The sequence below is a fragment of the Pelodiscus sinensis genome, chromosome 31 (assembly GCF_052426305.1).
Source record: "Pelodiscus sinensis isolate ZL-2025 chromosome 31, ASM5242630v1, whole genome shotgun sequence".
Classification (NCBI taxonomy): Eukaryota; Metazoa; Chordata; order Testudines; family Trionychidae; genus Pelodiscus; species Pelodiscus sinensis.
In genome coordinates, this window is record NC_143082.1 from 14,443,996 (window position 1) to 14,458,727 (window position 14,732).

Below are 14,732 nucleotides of genomic sequence, written 5' to 3' on the forward strand. Positions count from 1 at the left end.
CACCCTGGTGTCTCTCTGCTTTAGCTGGAACTGGTTTCTAGGAAGCAGGCAACGTTGCGATCAACTCGGTTTAGTGCAGACTACGCCCATTTTCTGCAAAAGGTTTGTCTAGAGAGCAGTCCAGAACCAAGCCTGTTCACTGTTGCGTTACTGACGGGGGCAGTACTGACCCTAGGAAGCACATTCGATGCCCCCAAAGTGACAATATTCAAACCAGCGAGCTCTTGCATTGGAGTCACATCTCCTAGGCACTGCGTGTGTTTGCTGAACAGTCTCCCCGGTACCAGCTGCTGAGATGCGCACATCAGGCAGTCGGAACCAGGTGCAGAAATTGAGGAGTACCCCAGAATTCACTCTAAACAAATGCTCAACAGAAGCACTTCCCAAGGGATCTACAGTTTAGCATAGAATGAGAGCGCTGCCTCTGGATAGGCCAACCATTTCGCACCCTATCTAGCTATTTATCACACTGTTGCCTGGGTGAGTCCAACAGCCTAAGCAGTTCATGATGACCCTTCCATTAGTTGGGGAGTGTGTGGAATGACGCTGTCACCCCTAACCAAGCTGATCACCAGTTCCAGTAACGTACTGCACGTCCAAGAAGTCTTACCTCTGTGAGTATTGTGGTCTCATAGGAAGGCTGGTATTTCTCCTTCTCATGAGGCGTTCGCTTCTCCATTTTCTCTCGGTCCGTCTTCTGTTTCCGATCTGCTCCTTTGGGCTGGAAGGCCAACGTTTTGGTTAGATCACAAACGCCTGGCCTCGTGGAGGTGAGCTAGCCAGAGGCAGGAAGAGAGCTAGATTCACACTGGCTACACAGAGCCAGAAGGAAACTGGAATGGAAGAGAAAAGTTGACAGAGCGCAGGGGACCCTTTCTAGTTCCTGAGTTGGGACAGACTGCCAATGGCGCTGTAGGGGACGGGCGCTGGGCTGCTACGGGCAGAGCATTCGGGTGTGCCTACACTGCACCGTGATTTTGAGATAATGTGAGCGTCTACACAGCAATTCCGTCATTTGGAAATAACATCGAACTAACGGACGGCTTATTCCAACTTCTGTAAACCTCATGCCACGAGGAATAACGCCTCTTCCAAAATAGCTATTTCGAAATAGGGCGTGTGTGGCGGCTCCACTGCTGCTACTTCAAAATAGCTCCTCACCAGGCCGTTCTAAGTAATTTCTCCCCAGTGCTTCCTCGGGCTTTAAATCAAGGTAGCGTGTCCACACTAGGGAAGCCTGCTTCGGACTCGTTTTGAGGCTTCCCTGCAGCGTAGACGTGCTATTTCGAAATAAGCTATTTCGGTATAACTATTCCGGAATAGCTTGATTCAAACTTGATGTGCCGTGTAGACAGCCTCAGAGACTAGTTTTCATAGTGCTAGATGTGTTCTCCCTACCCCGATCCACCCGCCCCCTAAGGGAGTTCAGAACATCTGAACTAGAACATGAAAAATCGCTCGGAAAGGAATTAGACAAGGACCAAGGTGCCGTACTGGCCCCATGAGCTCTATAAAGGGGTGGCGGGGGCTGCAGATTTATTCTGGGTTAAGTCTGCTGCAGTAAAACCAACCAATACGGTGAGAGGCAGGAAAATCTAGTGCAGAGCTGGGCAAGAATATTTATGCGGGGGGGAGGGGCACACTCCAAGAAATTGGTAAGTGGTCAAGGGCCGCACTCATCTAGGATATTAATGGAGCAGGTGCAGGGTCAGGGATGGAGGCTGGATGCAGAAAGGAGCTTAGGGTAGCGGAACTGGGGTGCAGAAGAGGCTGTGGGGTTTGGGTGGAGGGAGTTGGGCCAGGGGATCGGGGTCCAGGAGAGGATTCCGACCTGAAGAAGGGGATGCAGGGTCTGGGAGGAGGTTGGGACCTGGGGCAGAGTGCAGGGGTTTGGGTTGTGACCTAAGGTAGGAGGAGGTTCCTGGGGCAGGGTTGGGGTGCGGAAGAGGGTGGAGTGCCAGGAGCAGGTTCGGGCCCGGGGGTGGGGGGGGCATGGACTTACATTTGGCACCTTCTGGCCAGCAATCCAGTGGGACCCTCAGGCAGGCTTCCTGCCTGCCATGCCCCTGCAGACCACTCAAAGTGGCCAGTGGCAGGAGTCATGTGCCCTCTGGGTGCTGCGAGACTGTGCTGGGGCAGGAGCAGCGTGCAAAGCCCCCCTCCCAGCCATGCCCCTGCATGCCGCTCTACGTGTCCAGCTGTGGGAGTCACGTGCTCATGAGGGGAGGGTGGGGAACGGGATAGCGGCTTCATGTGCTGCTCCTGTCTCGCAGCACGTGGCCCCTGCAGCCAGCTGCTTTGAGTGGCATGCCGGGATGTGTAAGGCAGGGAAGCCTGCCCGAGGCGCCCACTGGGCCGTGGGCAGGCCAAATCTGGCGGTGGACTGTATTTTACCCACCCCAGTCTAAGGGATAAAGCCCTGGATGACGAATCAGGACACCTGGGTTCTATTCCGAGCTCTGACACTGGGCAAATCCCTTCACTACCCTATACCTCAGTTTTCCCCATCTGTAAAATGGGACAATGACTCTGCCCACCTTTGTAAAGTGCTCCAAGACCCGATGAAAAGCGCTAAATAAGAGCTCTGTATTCCTACCTGCAACTTAGGGCTTAAGCAATTGCTTTAGGAGACTAGTTAGATTCCCTGCTCCCCCTTCTCTCTCTCTCATCTATGGAGAGATTTAAAGCGAGACTTGCAATTCTTTGGGGGAGTAATTCTCAAATGACTCCTTGGCTGAGACTAGCTAACAATGGCCAGGGAAGGGAGATGAACCGAGTTCTGCATGCCAACAGCCCAAGTACTTTCCCAACACTTGGGTATTGCGTAAGGGCTGCTGGTCTGAGCACAGTATCAGCAGTGAATTCAATGGGTCACCCAGTTCTTTTGGCTACACTGCTCTTCACAACAAGATTTCACAGTGTTTCAGTTCCCCCTTTTCCCAGATTTGCTTCCCCCTCCAAGCAACTCGTTTAACCGCCCCTCCCGCATGTTGTGAAATGCTCTGCCGCCAACTCCTGTAGATTGCCATCAGGGTAACCAGGTGAGCGGCACGCACGCCCGTGCACACCCACGGCCCAGACAGTGGAAGCTGTTAGACCACATAGCTCAAGCGGTCTGAACGACGGCTGGAATTCCTTCTGCATTGGGAGGTGTTTTCGCCCGCTTCTCGCAGGCCTGCTTTGGGTCGCAGATATTTGTTCTGGCCCAGCTGCACCAACAGGCTTGCACAGATGTGAAGCCCTGATGTCGATGTGCTCGCTTTCCACGGTTGCAGGTCTTTACAGAAGCCAGCCACGCAGGTGTAAGCCCTGCTGTGTGTCTACACTGAAAAGCACTTCCATGAAGACACTCCTATGCCAATGGGAGCAGGCCAATGCTCAAACCACTGAGCTATCCCTGCCCGGCCCCTTGCTTACAGACAGCGACTGGCTGGCGACACAGCCCCGCTCTGCCCCACTGGCGTCTGTGGCAAGGGTCTCCGCAGAGGTTTGGGGAGACGACACGAATTCCACACGGGGAAGAGCCTGCTAAAAGCCCTCAGAAGCCACTTTCTGAACACAGCCAGGCTTCTGCTCCCCGTCCCACTAACCCTGCGGGTAAGAATGTCCCGAGACTCTCCGGCAGTGACAGCCCGGCACTCCTATCATCTGCGGCCCAAAGAATGCTTGCACTATTGGTGTAGCGGCTGCACCGTGCGAGCAGATCCAGCTGGTACCACGTCATGAGGACCCCTCTCCAGGTTCTCAGCCGCTTGTGGAGTCCCAAAGAGTTTCCTGGGATATCTGTCTCCCAGCAGCTCTCGCGGGGGAAGAGTTATTTAGACTTCAGCATGGGAGCAGCCTCTTCACCCAGCAGCCCAAACAGAGATTGCTGGGAGGAAAAACAGCCGCAGCTTCTCACACAGCCAGCAAGAGGGGGTGTAGGTGCACGAAGATCGGGACTCATTCTGACACGAGCTGGAGAGGCCCTCGGACCGTCCAACCAGCCAACCCTCCTGCAAAGGGTTTATGCCTCTGTGCTGGCATGTACCAACTTGAAGCCTGGCGTGCAGACCTTTGGCTCTTCCTCCGGCTTCCAAGGGAATTTGGAATTATGTGCATCTGCGAGCACGTCTCCCAGGGTTACACACAGAAGCTGCGCCCAATCCCGCTCTTGACAAGAAGCTGGCCCACAGGCCGCCACATACCACATCTCAGGCTGCTCTGGGTTATGTTGCCCTGCAGGATTTGCGCTACAGTAGCCCCCAGGGGAGCCAACAGAAATCCGTGTCTCGTCGTGCGGAGGGTGGTGCCGGAGCACTGCCATGCCTAGGCGTTCAGCACATGCATGCGGTGAAGACGCTCTATGCCAGGGGTCTCACTCACGGCTCGTGGGCCATCTACTGGCTGGAGCACATTCCCCATCTCACGGGGGGGGGGGGGGGGGGACAACGACACATGCCTGTCCCCCAAGCCCCGCCCCTTTCACATCGCCGCCCCGCCCTCTTCCCCTCCTTGCATTCTGTCCTCACAGCCTCAGGGATTACTAGGGGAGCATGGCGCAAGGCGGCAGCAGTCATCAGTCCCCACGCCACCCCACCCCACAGTGGCAGGAGCCACGGGGAAGTGGAGCACTGCAGTGTGTGTGGGGGTCCGACCGCTGCTGTCGCCCTGCTCCAGTAATCCGAGGCCGTGTCCCTTGGGAAACAGGATGCAATGGGGAGGTAGAGGATGGGCAGTGGCAGCACTTGTGGGCTGGGGATGGGCACGCCCTCATCGCAGGCTGCCAGGACCGGATCGTTACAGGCCGTGAGTCTGAGATCCCTGCGCTAGACCAATGGGTGAGAGCTCTTTGGTCGCCCTCAAAACATCATCTCTGTCAGCAGCAGAAGCGACACACTTCTGAGCTTCTCCCATCAACAGTGCTGCGCGCACATGAATGCTGTTGTGACTTACGCTGCTCGGAGGAACATATACTCTCCCGAGCGACCTGAGTTTTGCTGAGCCAGGCTGTAGTGTAGACAGAGCCTAAAACAGCCCATGCCCTGAGGAACTCACAATCCAAACAGATAAGAGGCAGGAGAAACAAGCACAGAGAGGGGACTTGCAGCAAGTTAGCGGCAGAGGGGCCCATAGGGCAGCAAAGAGTCTCTAAGATGGTGCCGCTTGTCCCAAACACCCCAGGGGTGCCCTAGGCCATCTCGTCCAGACCCAAGCGGTTCTGCTGGCAAGCAGCCTTTCCTCTAGGGTTGGCCTAGGCTTTGATGCTTTACTGACTCCTCTTACTCAAAAGCTAAGGGCAGATCAGCCCATCACTCCCAGGCTTAGGTTGATATTTAACCTCTGATCCAATTCCTGGCCTTGTATTACACTCATGCATTGCACTCGGGCCGGCGCGAACCCACGGGCAGGAGCGGGACTAGATAGACAGCGCAAGCAAAGTCTAGTTAGAGCACAGAGGCTATTCTAGCTTGCGAGTTGTGTTGCCTAGATAAAGGTGTTTAGCAGGTGCTCGTTACAACAAGCAAGGAGCAACGTTTGTGGCGCACAAAAGCAAGGCCCTGTCCTGCAACATTCGTGGAGGCGGCTGTCAGGCAGGGTCTGCTCCCCGACGGTTTCACAGGCGAGGTGGAGGGGGACTTGTGTGTCTGGTTCTAGCGCTCAGCAAGCTATGCCCACAGCGCATACGGTACCTTGAAGACTTTAATCTGGCAGCTGGCAGAATGCAAGTGCTCGGTGTACTCCCCGTTTTCGTTCTCTTTGAAGGTGTCGATCTGCACGCGGAAGGGCACTCCCTTTTCCCCGCCGTGTTTCCTCATGGTGAACTCCGTGCTGATGCAGTGCACCTGAGAAGAGTCACCCAAGAGAGGCCTCATTAGCAGAGCTCCAGCTCTGAGCCACCAGAACATGCCTGGTAAACATTCGAAGCCAAATGTTTCCTCCAAATTCTCCCGCGCAGCTGCGCGCATGCCCTGCAGGCCTGAGATGGAAATGCATCGGACAGCAGGAACATTAAGTAGTTAACAAAACGCCGGTGGGGGCGGGGTGTGTAAGTATTTCACTTTCTGCCTACAGATTCCCCAGCCTATTATGGGTTACAGATGATCCCCGGAGATCACTGGAACGGAAAGCAGCTAGCAAATTCCACCCCCACATTTTCCAGTTTATGTCTTCTAGGCCCAAAGGGCCAGGTTCACTAAGCTCTCAGGACGCAGAGGGATTTTCAAAGCAAATTAGGCACTCCGGTCCTATTGATTTCAATAGGAATTACAAAGCTCACCTGCTTTTGAAAATCCTGCTGGATACCTAAATGCCCTTGACAATCTGAGCCAAATGCACGAGTAGCTTCACTGGTTTATAGCTCAGAGGCACTTCCTATTTCATGGCATTCTTGGGCACGCCCTTCCCCAGCCCCTCAAACACAGCTGGCTACTACGCATGGACCCAGGAAAAAGCCCCGTTTCCTACAGCAGCTTCGCTTTTGCCCTGGGCTGCCGCAAAAGACTAAGCAGCAGCAGGAGCCGGGTGTTCCCCACAGCGCCTCTTACCTGGATGAACACGGACGTCCTCTTCGAAGGATCCCAAAGAAACTCCACTGTGTTCAGTTGCGTGGGATTTGCCCTGGGGTCAATGATCCCCACCGACATCGGGATATCTGCGGAAGCAGAGCGCACGCTCAGAGAGCAAGCACGAGGCGGGACCTGTGCCTGGCCCTCCGGAGGTACCGAGCTATTGCACTGCCACGGCAGGAACCAGAGCGGAGGGAATGCCATGGAAGCTGTTCTGTGTGCAAGGAATCAAGAGACTGAGCAGCCTGGCTGGAGATGAGGGACGTAAAATCCCATTTAAATGTGATGTTTAACCGATGGGGGGGAGCCGAAGTGCCTCCCCCCACAACAGCAGGGGCTGCTCCGGCTCAGACAGAGCAGCTCCTGCCTGCGATACTCCCAGGCTCACTGTGGACAGGGGCTGCTCCAGATGGATGGAGCAGCCCCTGTCCGTGGCAGGCCCTGCAGGGCTGAAGCAGCCCCCTGCCTGCAGCAGGCCTGGAGCTGCTCCAGCCCCCATTGCTTAACCCTCCTGGAGAGCCACCTAGTTTAGGCAGATGCTGTGCAAGCTTCCCCGTTCCCAGCCCTGACAATGCACCTCGGACCCAGCCTGCAACACAGCGGTGGCAAGGGAGGCAGAGACACCCGCTAGGCAAACGTGTATACTACAGAGGTGTGAAGGCAGCTGACATACAACAAGGGAGACTGACTGCTCTTAAGCCATGTCCTGTCTGCACTGATGCACTAGTGTTTTTTTCCTTAAGGGCTAAGGGTGGGGGAGGTCATGTTCAAAACAGAACAGCCGGTGCTAAATGCAGGAATTTACCCTCTCTCAAGAGCAAAGCAGCATCATTCCCTCTTCCTGCCTAAACAATAAATCTTGGGTTACTTAGCACAGGGGTTCTCAACTCCTTGCTTCCTGAGCCCCCACGCCCCACCATGCTGGGAAAACCCCACCACCCACCTGTAGCGAAATAATGGGTTTTCTGCATGTGAAAGCCAGAGCCGGGGTTAGGGAGTAACAAGCAGGCCAATTGCCTAGGGCCCCCTGCCACAGGGCCCCCCACAAAGCTACATTGCTCAGGCTTTGGCTTCAGCCTCATATAGCGGGGCTCAGGGCCCTGGACTTCAATCCCATGCAACAGGGCTTTGGCTTTCTGCCCTGGGTCCCTGCAAGTCCGACACTGACCAGGAAACCTGCTCGCTGCCCCCCCCAGGAGCCTCTGCTTGAGAACCCTTTCTGTGCTCTCCGGGAACTGCACCACAACAGCCACATTTGTTCTTCGTGCCCTCTCCCGGCTGCTGCAGGCACTCACCTATATCCAAGATCCTGTCCCCAGGCCTGTTCCACCTCCAGCCCTCGAGCTGCTGGTGCTCCGTGTACTGCAGCCGCCGGTCGTGAAACACCACTCGAAATATACTCTAGAGGGAACAGACAGTCGCCCTGTGTGCGGTCCCACAACAATCACTAAGTGGCTCAATATCCCGCAGGCAGCGGGGTTTCCCTGCATCACCAGCCCAGGGAGAGAGAACGGGCGTGGCGTAGAGCCAGACGCAGACGCCGAAGGAGCAAAATAAAGAGTTCTCTAGGCCCGTGAAGTGAGGGACAAGCCCCAAGGCAGCATTTCCTCTTCTCCCCGTGCTTCCCTAGCAGGGCACTCATGGGAAGTGGTTCAAGGATTTCTTTATTTACCTCTCCTCCCACATACTCCACACTAGGATACTCTTGCTCTGGGGGATTCACCATGACATGACATGAAGCAGTAGGTGGGGGGAGGACGGGGTACTTTAGTGTAATGCAAAGTTCCCCTCCAAAGAGGGCTGCAACTACCACCACATTCCCTTTCCTTAGCACTCAACCGTCAGACCCGAGCCGGGGCCTGAGATCCTCCAGCACCAAGGAAGCTGTGGAGTCTTAGCTGGTTTGATTTTCCATTAGGCCTTTAGTTCTGGTGGAGCGCTGGGAAGACCAGCGCAGCCCACACCTGCTGGGGAGCACCTTGCACAGACCAGTGATACTGAGTGCCTGACGGCACCTATAAAACCCCACGCCCAGAAAACCTTGGTGTTCCGCTGTGGTGCCCTGGGGGGAGGACTCTAACCATGACGTTCAGTCTCCCTCGCTTACCTTTACCAGCTTCCCGTTTATCTCAGGCAGCTCCCCGATTTTCCTGTTATCCAGCATCCGGATCTCATACGACTGACCTAAGGAAGAGGCCTAACAACTGTTAGCCACACCTGGGTTTTGCTCTTCTCTGGCTTTTCATTTGCCATTAATACAGGAGCGAGGGCAGGGCAAGAAGTGTACATGACGTGCTAACGAGGGAGTGGATGAACACTGGCCCCGGGAGAGGGGCCTGCTGGGATGTTAGCTCCCGTCCTTCCTTGTGAACCAGGGTGGAGCTTTGCAGGAACTGGCCACTAACACGTCCTATATACCTCTGGACACACATACATATGCCAACTAAGGACACAAGAAGAGAGTCATTACCTGGCAGCTTAATTAGACTACCAGAAGCGATCCTGATTTTTCCAAAATCCCACCTATTTAGGGGACTGGAACGTACAGACTCATAGCCTAAGGTCAGACAGGACCATCGTGATCAACTCATCCAGTGGTTCTCAACCTACTTACCATTGCTGGTCGCATCCCATACAAGCTGCATGGCTCTGAGGATGTCACAGGCCCACAGCTTGTGCTGACTGGGCTGCAGGTGGAGAACCACTGTCTGGCCCCCTGAACACTGTAGGCCACAGACCCTCACCCTCTCCTCCAAGAGAGCACCCACGCTGATAAAAGGCCTAGTGTACGTCCAATCTCATGCTTGCTCTCACCTCCTTCCTCTTGCAGCCATTCACAAGACCATGGGCTGGAAGCACTGACTGTGAGCAAAAACCTTAAGGAGAGAGGGGTACGCTTCTGATTCACTACGTAAGATGAGGAGACGCACTTGTACAATCTGCTTCAGACTACGAGGACTGTGCAGGTCGTTGCGTACCAGTTGCTAGAGACCCGGACCAGTCCTACGCTAGCCTCAATCTAAGAGCAGCAGATTTTCTGCCAATTAAGCTCAATTTTCCTTAAGATGTTTTTGTTCTGGTGGAAATGTGGGGAAAACCAGCTAAGCCCACACCTCTGGGGGGTAGAGAGAAGTGAGGTGGAAAGGCAGGGAGCCTCGAAGCAGCCTGGGTTTTGGTACGAAGATAGTTTACATTTGGAGGGTGAAAGTTTTTTGGAGTATTTTATGAAAGCCAGACCGTTAATAAATTAGTATCTATGATGACGCAAGGAGTCGATTTCCACCTGCCCTCCAGCAGGGCAGAAAAGCCTCACCTTGATTGAGGTAAGTGAGTGTTTCGTCATGAAGCTTCACAGCAGGGGACGTGGCCGCACACAGAACGTATTGAAAAGGCAGGATCTTGTTTTCATTGTCAGGAGGCAAACTTGATTCTTCCTGTTTGAATATGGGCAGGGCTAGAACATCACTGCAACAGAGATTTGTCAGTCAGGTGTGTTTCGGCTCCGGCTGCACAGAGAGGTCACTTGGATAGGTCATTCTTCATGCCCCTCCCCTCCGTTTAACGCCCATCGTCAGGCTGTACAAAAAGGGCACAGAGCAAGCAATGCTGAACAGCACCCAAAGAGAGATTCTTGCAAGATTTTTTTTTTAATTATTATTTCTGCTCTTCTAAAACACAATCATTTCCTGCTTCAAACATGATCAGTTTGCAGCGTAAATGCAGAGACATTTCCTTTAACAGCAGGCCTATTTCACCACCCTTATGCTACGGATGTAAGTGACTAATTGACTAGTCGACTATCGGATAAGCAAAAACTTATCAGACAGTCGACACACTAGTCGACTAGTTGTCTTCCCCCGCCCCCCACACACACACTTGTTGCTTCTATCACAAAGAGGCGGGGGAGGGAGAGGAGGGGATGCTGGAGGGAGCTGGCTTAAAAGCTGGTTCCCCCCTGCTCCGTGGGAGGGGGTAGGGGTGCAGCGGTGGCCAACTTTGAAAAGTACAAGAATCCCTGCTGGGGAGTACCCAGCTGACCCCAGGCTCCATGCAGCACAAGACCCCTGCTGGGGCTCTTGTACATTTCAAAGGCGGAATGTGGAAGTCCTTATTGACTAATCGAATAGTCGATGGAAATCCCACTGCCTAGTCGATTAGTTAATTCATTGAAATTTAACATCCCTACTTTATGCCTCACCGCACGCAACCAGTGTTGGGGTGCACGGTCTCCAAACCGAGAGGATGGGTAAGTGAACAAAGACATCAGTGTCATACTGCAAAGTGGCCACCTGCCCCCTTGATCCTCAGGAGCCAGAGGTAACCACCCCATGGCCACAACATCCATCCCCATATAGCTCTCCTCTGCCCAAACTGGATCTCCAGTGGCACCAGCTTCCAGCCACTGATGTGTTGTACAAGAGCTCGTACCACCAAGCTAACTGGGTAACAATGAGTTGCATGAGCTTTGAAGTAGGGGTGGAAAATCCCATTTTAAAAGTGAACAGGTTAAATAATGTGATTAACAGGTTACCCAGGATCCTGGGGCGGGAACTGCTCTGGGCGGGCCAGGCAGGGTCCACCACACCGCACTTTAGGCAGGGGCTGATCTGGATGCACTGTGTCACTGATTAACCGGTTACCCTGGTAAGCATGTTGGTTAGGCGAATGCTTACCGGGTAACTCTTTATATTCCTACTTTGAAGGAGCAAATCGCTGGTAATGCTTCAGCATGCTCCTCCTAAAAAGGTTACCTTGTCCTGACCTCTGTTTAAAACAATAATTATGCATATATCAGGATGGATTGATTTAAATCACCGATTCCAGTCATGATTCAAAAATCGTGACTCAGGAAACCTTGATTTAAAATCTATTTTACTCTTGTTTAGCATTTGTACTAACCAGGAGAATAACACTACCTATACCCATTTATTAAGCACCTACCTCACTTAATATACACTATAAAAATGTAAAAAATTCAAAATTTGAATAAAGGTTAGAAAACTGAATGTTGCGGGGTTTTTTTTTTTTTTTAAAACCAGATTTTTTTTCCCCCACTTGTGATCTGTGTCTAACTGCATTTGGATTGAAAGCAAATTTTTTCTTGGAGCATTAATAATTCATTTCTAAAACTTGTTTTTATTAAATAAAATAATTGTATTGCTTATTCAGCACATTTAAAAGTTTTTATCTAAACATGCTTTGTATTTAAAACTAATTGATTTATTAAACAGAAGCCGCCAGTGGACTGAATTGTGGTCACCATTTACTTTGAGAGCTTAAAACTAGAAGATCTCATCCTTTCACTCTTCTTTTCATACATACGATTGGAAACGGGAAACAAACTTTCCTGATTTTTCAACTCCCATTCACGCCAGGTTTACACTGCGAAAAAGTCAACCTAAAATACGCAACTCCAGCTATGAAAATAGCGTGGCTGGAGTCAATGTATCTTAAGTCAAATTACTGTGGCATGCCCACTGTGGGAGTTTGACAGCAGAAATTCTCCCATTGACCTCCCTTACAACCTCATGGATTACCATCAGCAGTCGACTTAACAGGTCCTTATTAGACCCACTAAATCAAACCCTGGAAGACTGATCTTCAGAGCATTGATCTTGCCATAAGTATAGACCTGGCCTCAGTGTCTCAACGGAGTGCAAACTAATCACTGACCTGAACTAGCAATGAAGTGAAGAAAACACTTTCTCTACACCTGCAGAAGGGGCCACTACTGCTTAAAAAGATGTGTTTCTCAACCAGTTGTACAAGTACCCTTAGGGGTACTCAAGAGAAGTCTGGGGGAGGGGGTACGTCAGCACAACCGAAATTTGGAGAAAACTGAATTTTGGTTTTAAGTTTTACAGCATTTTATTATTTTTGGACTTTTTACACCCCAAAATTTCATGCCCGCCTAGCTACGATTAAGTTGTTTAAACAAATGTGTTGCAATGGTCGAAAAAAATTGTGTGTGTCTGAAAACTGAGAGTACTGGGTTTCTTATAATTTTTTTTTAACAGGGGTACTTTATTTAAAAAAAAGGTAGAGAAACACTAGTTTAACACTAAACTGTCACCAGTTCCAAGAAGCATATAGATTACAGTAGCTTTAGGCTTGAATTCAGATTGACAATTGCAATTTTAAATAGGCTTACTTTTACAAAGAAAAAAAGTGTATTTAAATTAAAAAAACATTTTTAATATCTGATTTTTACTTATCTTGATTTTTTTTTCTTTAAAAAAATACTGATGCATGCAAAAGGCACATCCTATAGCAAACCATAATCTTCAGGGAATTTATCTATATCATAGTTTCAGCATAAACGTTGCCCTTCCATGAACTCAAGAAGTTAGATCACGTCTGGTTTCTACATTCGGCTCTATGCATACAGATAGTGGTCTTCATTTGACTGACTGAGGACTGAAGTCATCTGTCATGTCGCATCACGTTTTTCCAAGGAAGAATGTGCAGACAGGTCATAAGAGAGCTATCTTTGGTCATAACCTTCTCCCCACGGACACCTGCTGCGGGCAGCATTTTTTCCAGAGACTAGTCCATTTGCCAGGTAAAGTTGGGGGTGGGAGGAATAGCAGAGGCAGATAATTCACCTTGCCTTTCCCTCAGGGCCCGACTTCTTTTAACCACTTCTCCTCCCTCTCTGCCTAACCTGTTCCTGACTGGCTGAGCTGTGCCAAGTCAATCTCTTCCAAACTCAGAGCCAATACTGCTATGTTCAGAGACCAACCAGCAGCCAATACGAGCTATGGCAGTGGTCTCCAACCTTTTTACACCCAAGATCACTTTTTAAATGACAGACCAAGCCAAGATCTACCGCCCCGCCCCTTCCTTGAAGCCCCACCCTCTCTATTCTCCTCCTCTCCATCACTTGCTATCCCCAATCCTTATACTGCTACTTTAAAAAAAAAATTCCCACCATTCCTCGCAGCTACTCACCTGTGCTGTTGCTCAGTGAGTAGCTGCTCCTCAAATGAGGAAATCTAATGTAAATGTCCTGCGCAGGCGCGCAGTTCAGAGAGGGCTCAAGAGCTACTCTTAGAGCCTCCGAGATCTACCGGTAGATCGCGATCGACTGGTTGGTGACCACGGAGCTATGGTAACAAATACAAGCCCTAGAACGTGCTCCTTGCAGCCACTTAGCACAAAGGCCCCAGTCTGGATCTACTGGGGGAGCACAACACCATAAATGCCGCACAACCAAGCGCCAACCCATCTTTGTCAATGAACCAGACGTCTGAGTCAATGGTACCCAGGGATATAAAATCTTGTTTAACTAGTTAACCGGTTGAACTCATTAATCAGTTGGTTAAGTGATTCAACTGAGGTGGGCAGGGGCTACTCCAGAGCATCGGTTACCAGCCCCGCATTGGGTGATGCTTACTGCGTAACTGGTTACTCGTTCACATCTCTAGCAGACGTATCATCAGTTAGGGGGGAAAATAAGCCTGTAACCTAACGCAAGGAGCACTACACCACCCAGGCTTTAAGCTCTTCTAAAAAACGCCCCCGATCTGACGTGGCTAAAAATCACTCAGACTTCATCAGCTGTCAGCAGCACTGACTGGAGGGACACCCGAGACCAGAGACCAGCGTTCAGGATCCGACAGTGCTCTGCCTGAGAAGCCTGACAGTTCTTCACTAGCACGTGACGGCTACGGACATGCACACAAGCAATCAGGCCTTTGAAGTGGAGAGCATTGACGTGCAGCAAGGAGAGACTGACTGACATTCACTCACTCACTCTTTCTTTCTAAAGACTCTCCTGTTTCAGCCCAGTTCTGCCACTCAATCCGTCTCCCAAACACCAGCTGCCTACCACGCAATACACTGGCACCTCCAGGAACAGCACCTTACGGAGGAGACACGACGACTAAGGTATCAGCTACAAACGGGCCTTGCTGATATGGAGTCATCTACCAGCCAGGCTTCTGTCAAACTATTCTGGCATAATACCAAGTGGGGAACACTCTATTCTAGCAAGAAAAAAAAGTCACTCATTCCAGAATAGCTCTTCCAAAACATTTCCCTGCGTAGGCAGGGCTTAAGAAAAAATGGCCACTATTGTTGTGTGAATATAAACCCGTCACACCTAGCCCTGGATGCGACACGGGAATTTCAATTTGCTAGATTAGCCAAGTAGCATGTTTCCCCCTAAGGGGAAGACTGGAT

General features: G+C 51.3%; 1 protein-coding gene across 6 annotated transcripts in view; it reads right to left on the reverse strand.

The window, feature by feature from the left end:
* The window catches only part of TFCP2 (transcription factor CP2), a 42,791-nt gene that overhangs the window by 10,130 nt on the left and 17,929 nt on the right, over positions 1–14,732 (reverse strand). For 3 of the 6 annotated variants that reach the window (XM_075901694.2, XM_075901693.2, XM_075901695.2), the window contains exons 2-7: positions 9,862–10,013; positions 8,656–8,732; positions 7,844–7,949; positions 6,528–6,634; positions 5,673–5,825; positions 611–721 (exon numbers count right to left, since the gene is read on the reverse strand). In XM_075901694.2, the coding sequence (XP_075757809.1) occupies positions 611–721; positions 5,673–5,825; positions 6,528–6,634; positions 7,844–7,949; positions 8,656–8,732; positions 9,862–10,013 (706 nt within the window). Of the gene's footprint in view, positions 1–610; positions 722–5,672; positions 5,826–6,527; positions 6,635–7,843; positions 7,950–8,655; positions 8,746–9,861; positions 10,125–14,732 lie in introns of all 6 variants that reach the window. The other 3 variants (XM_075901696.2, XM_075901698.2, XM_075901697.2) reach the window with 2 other exon arrangements.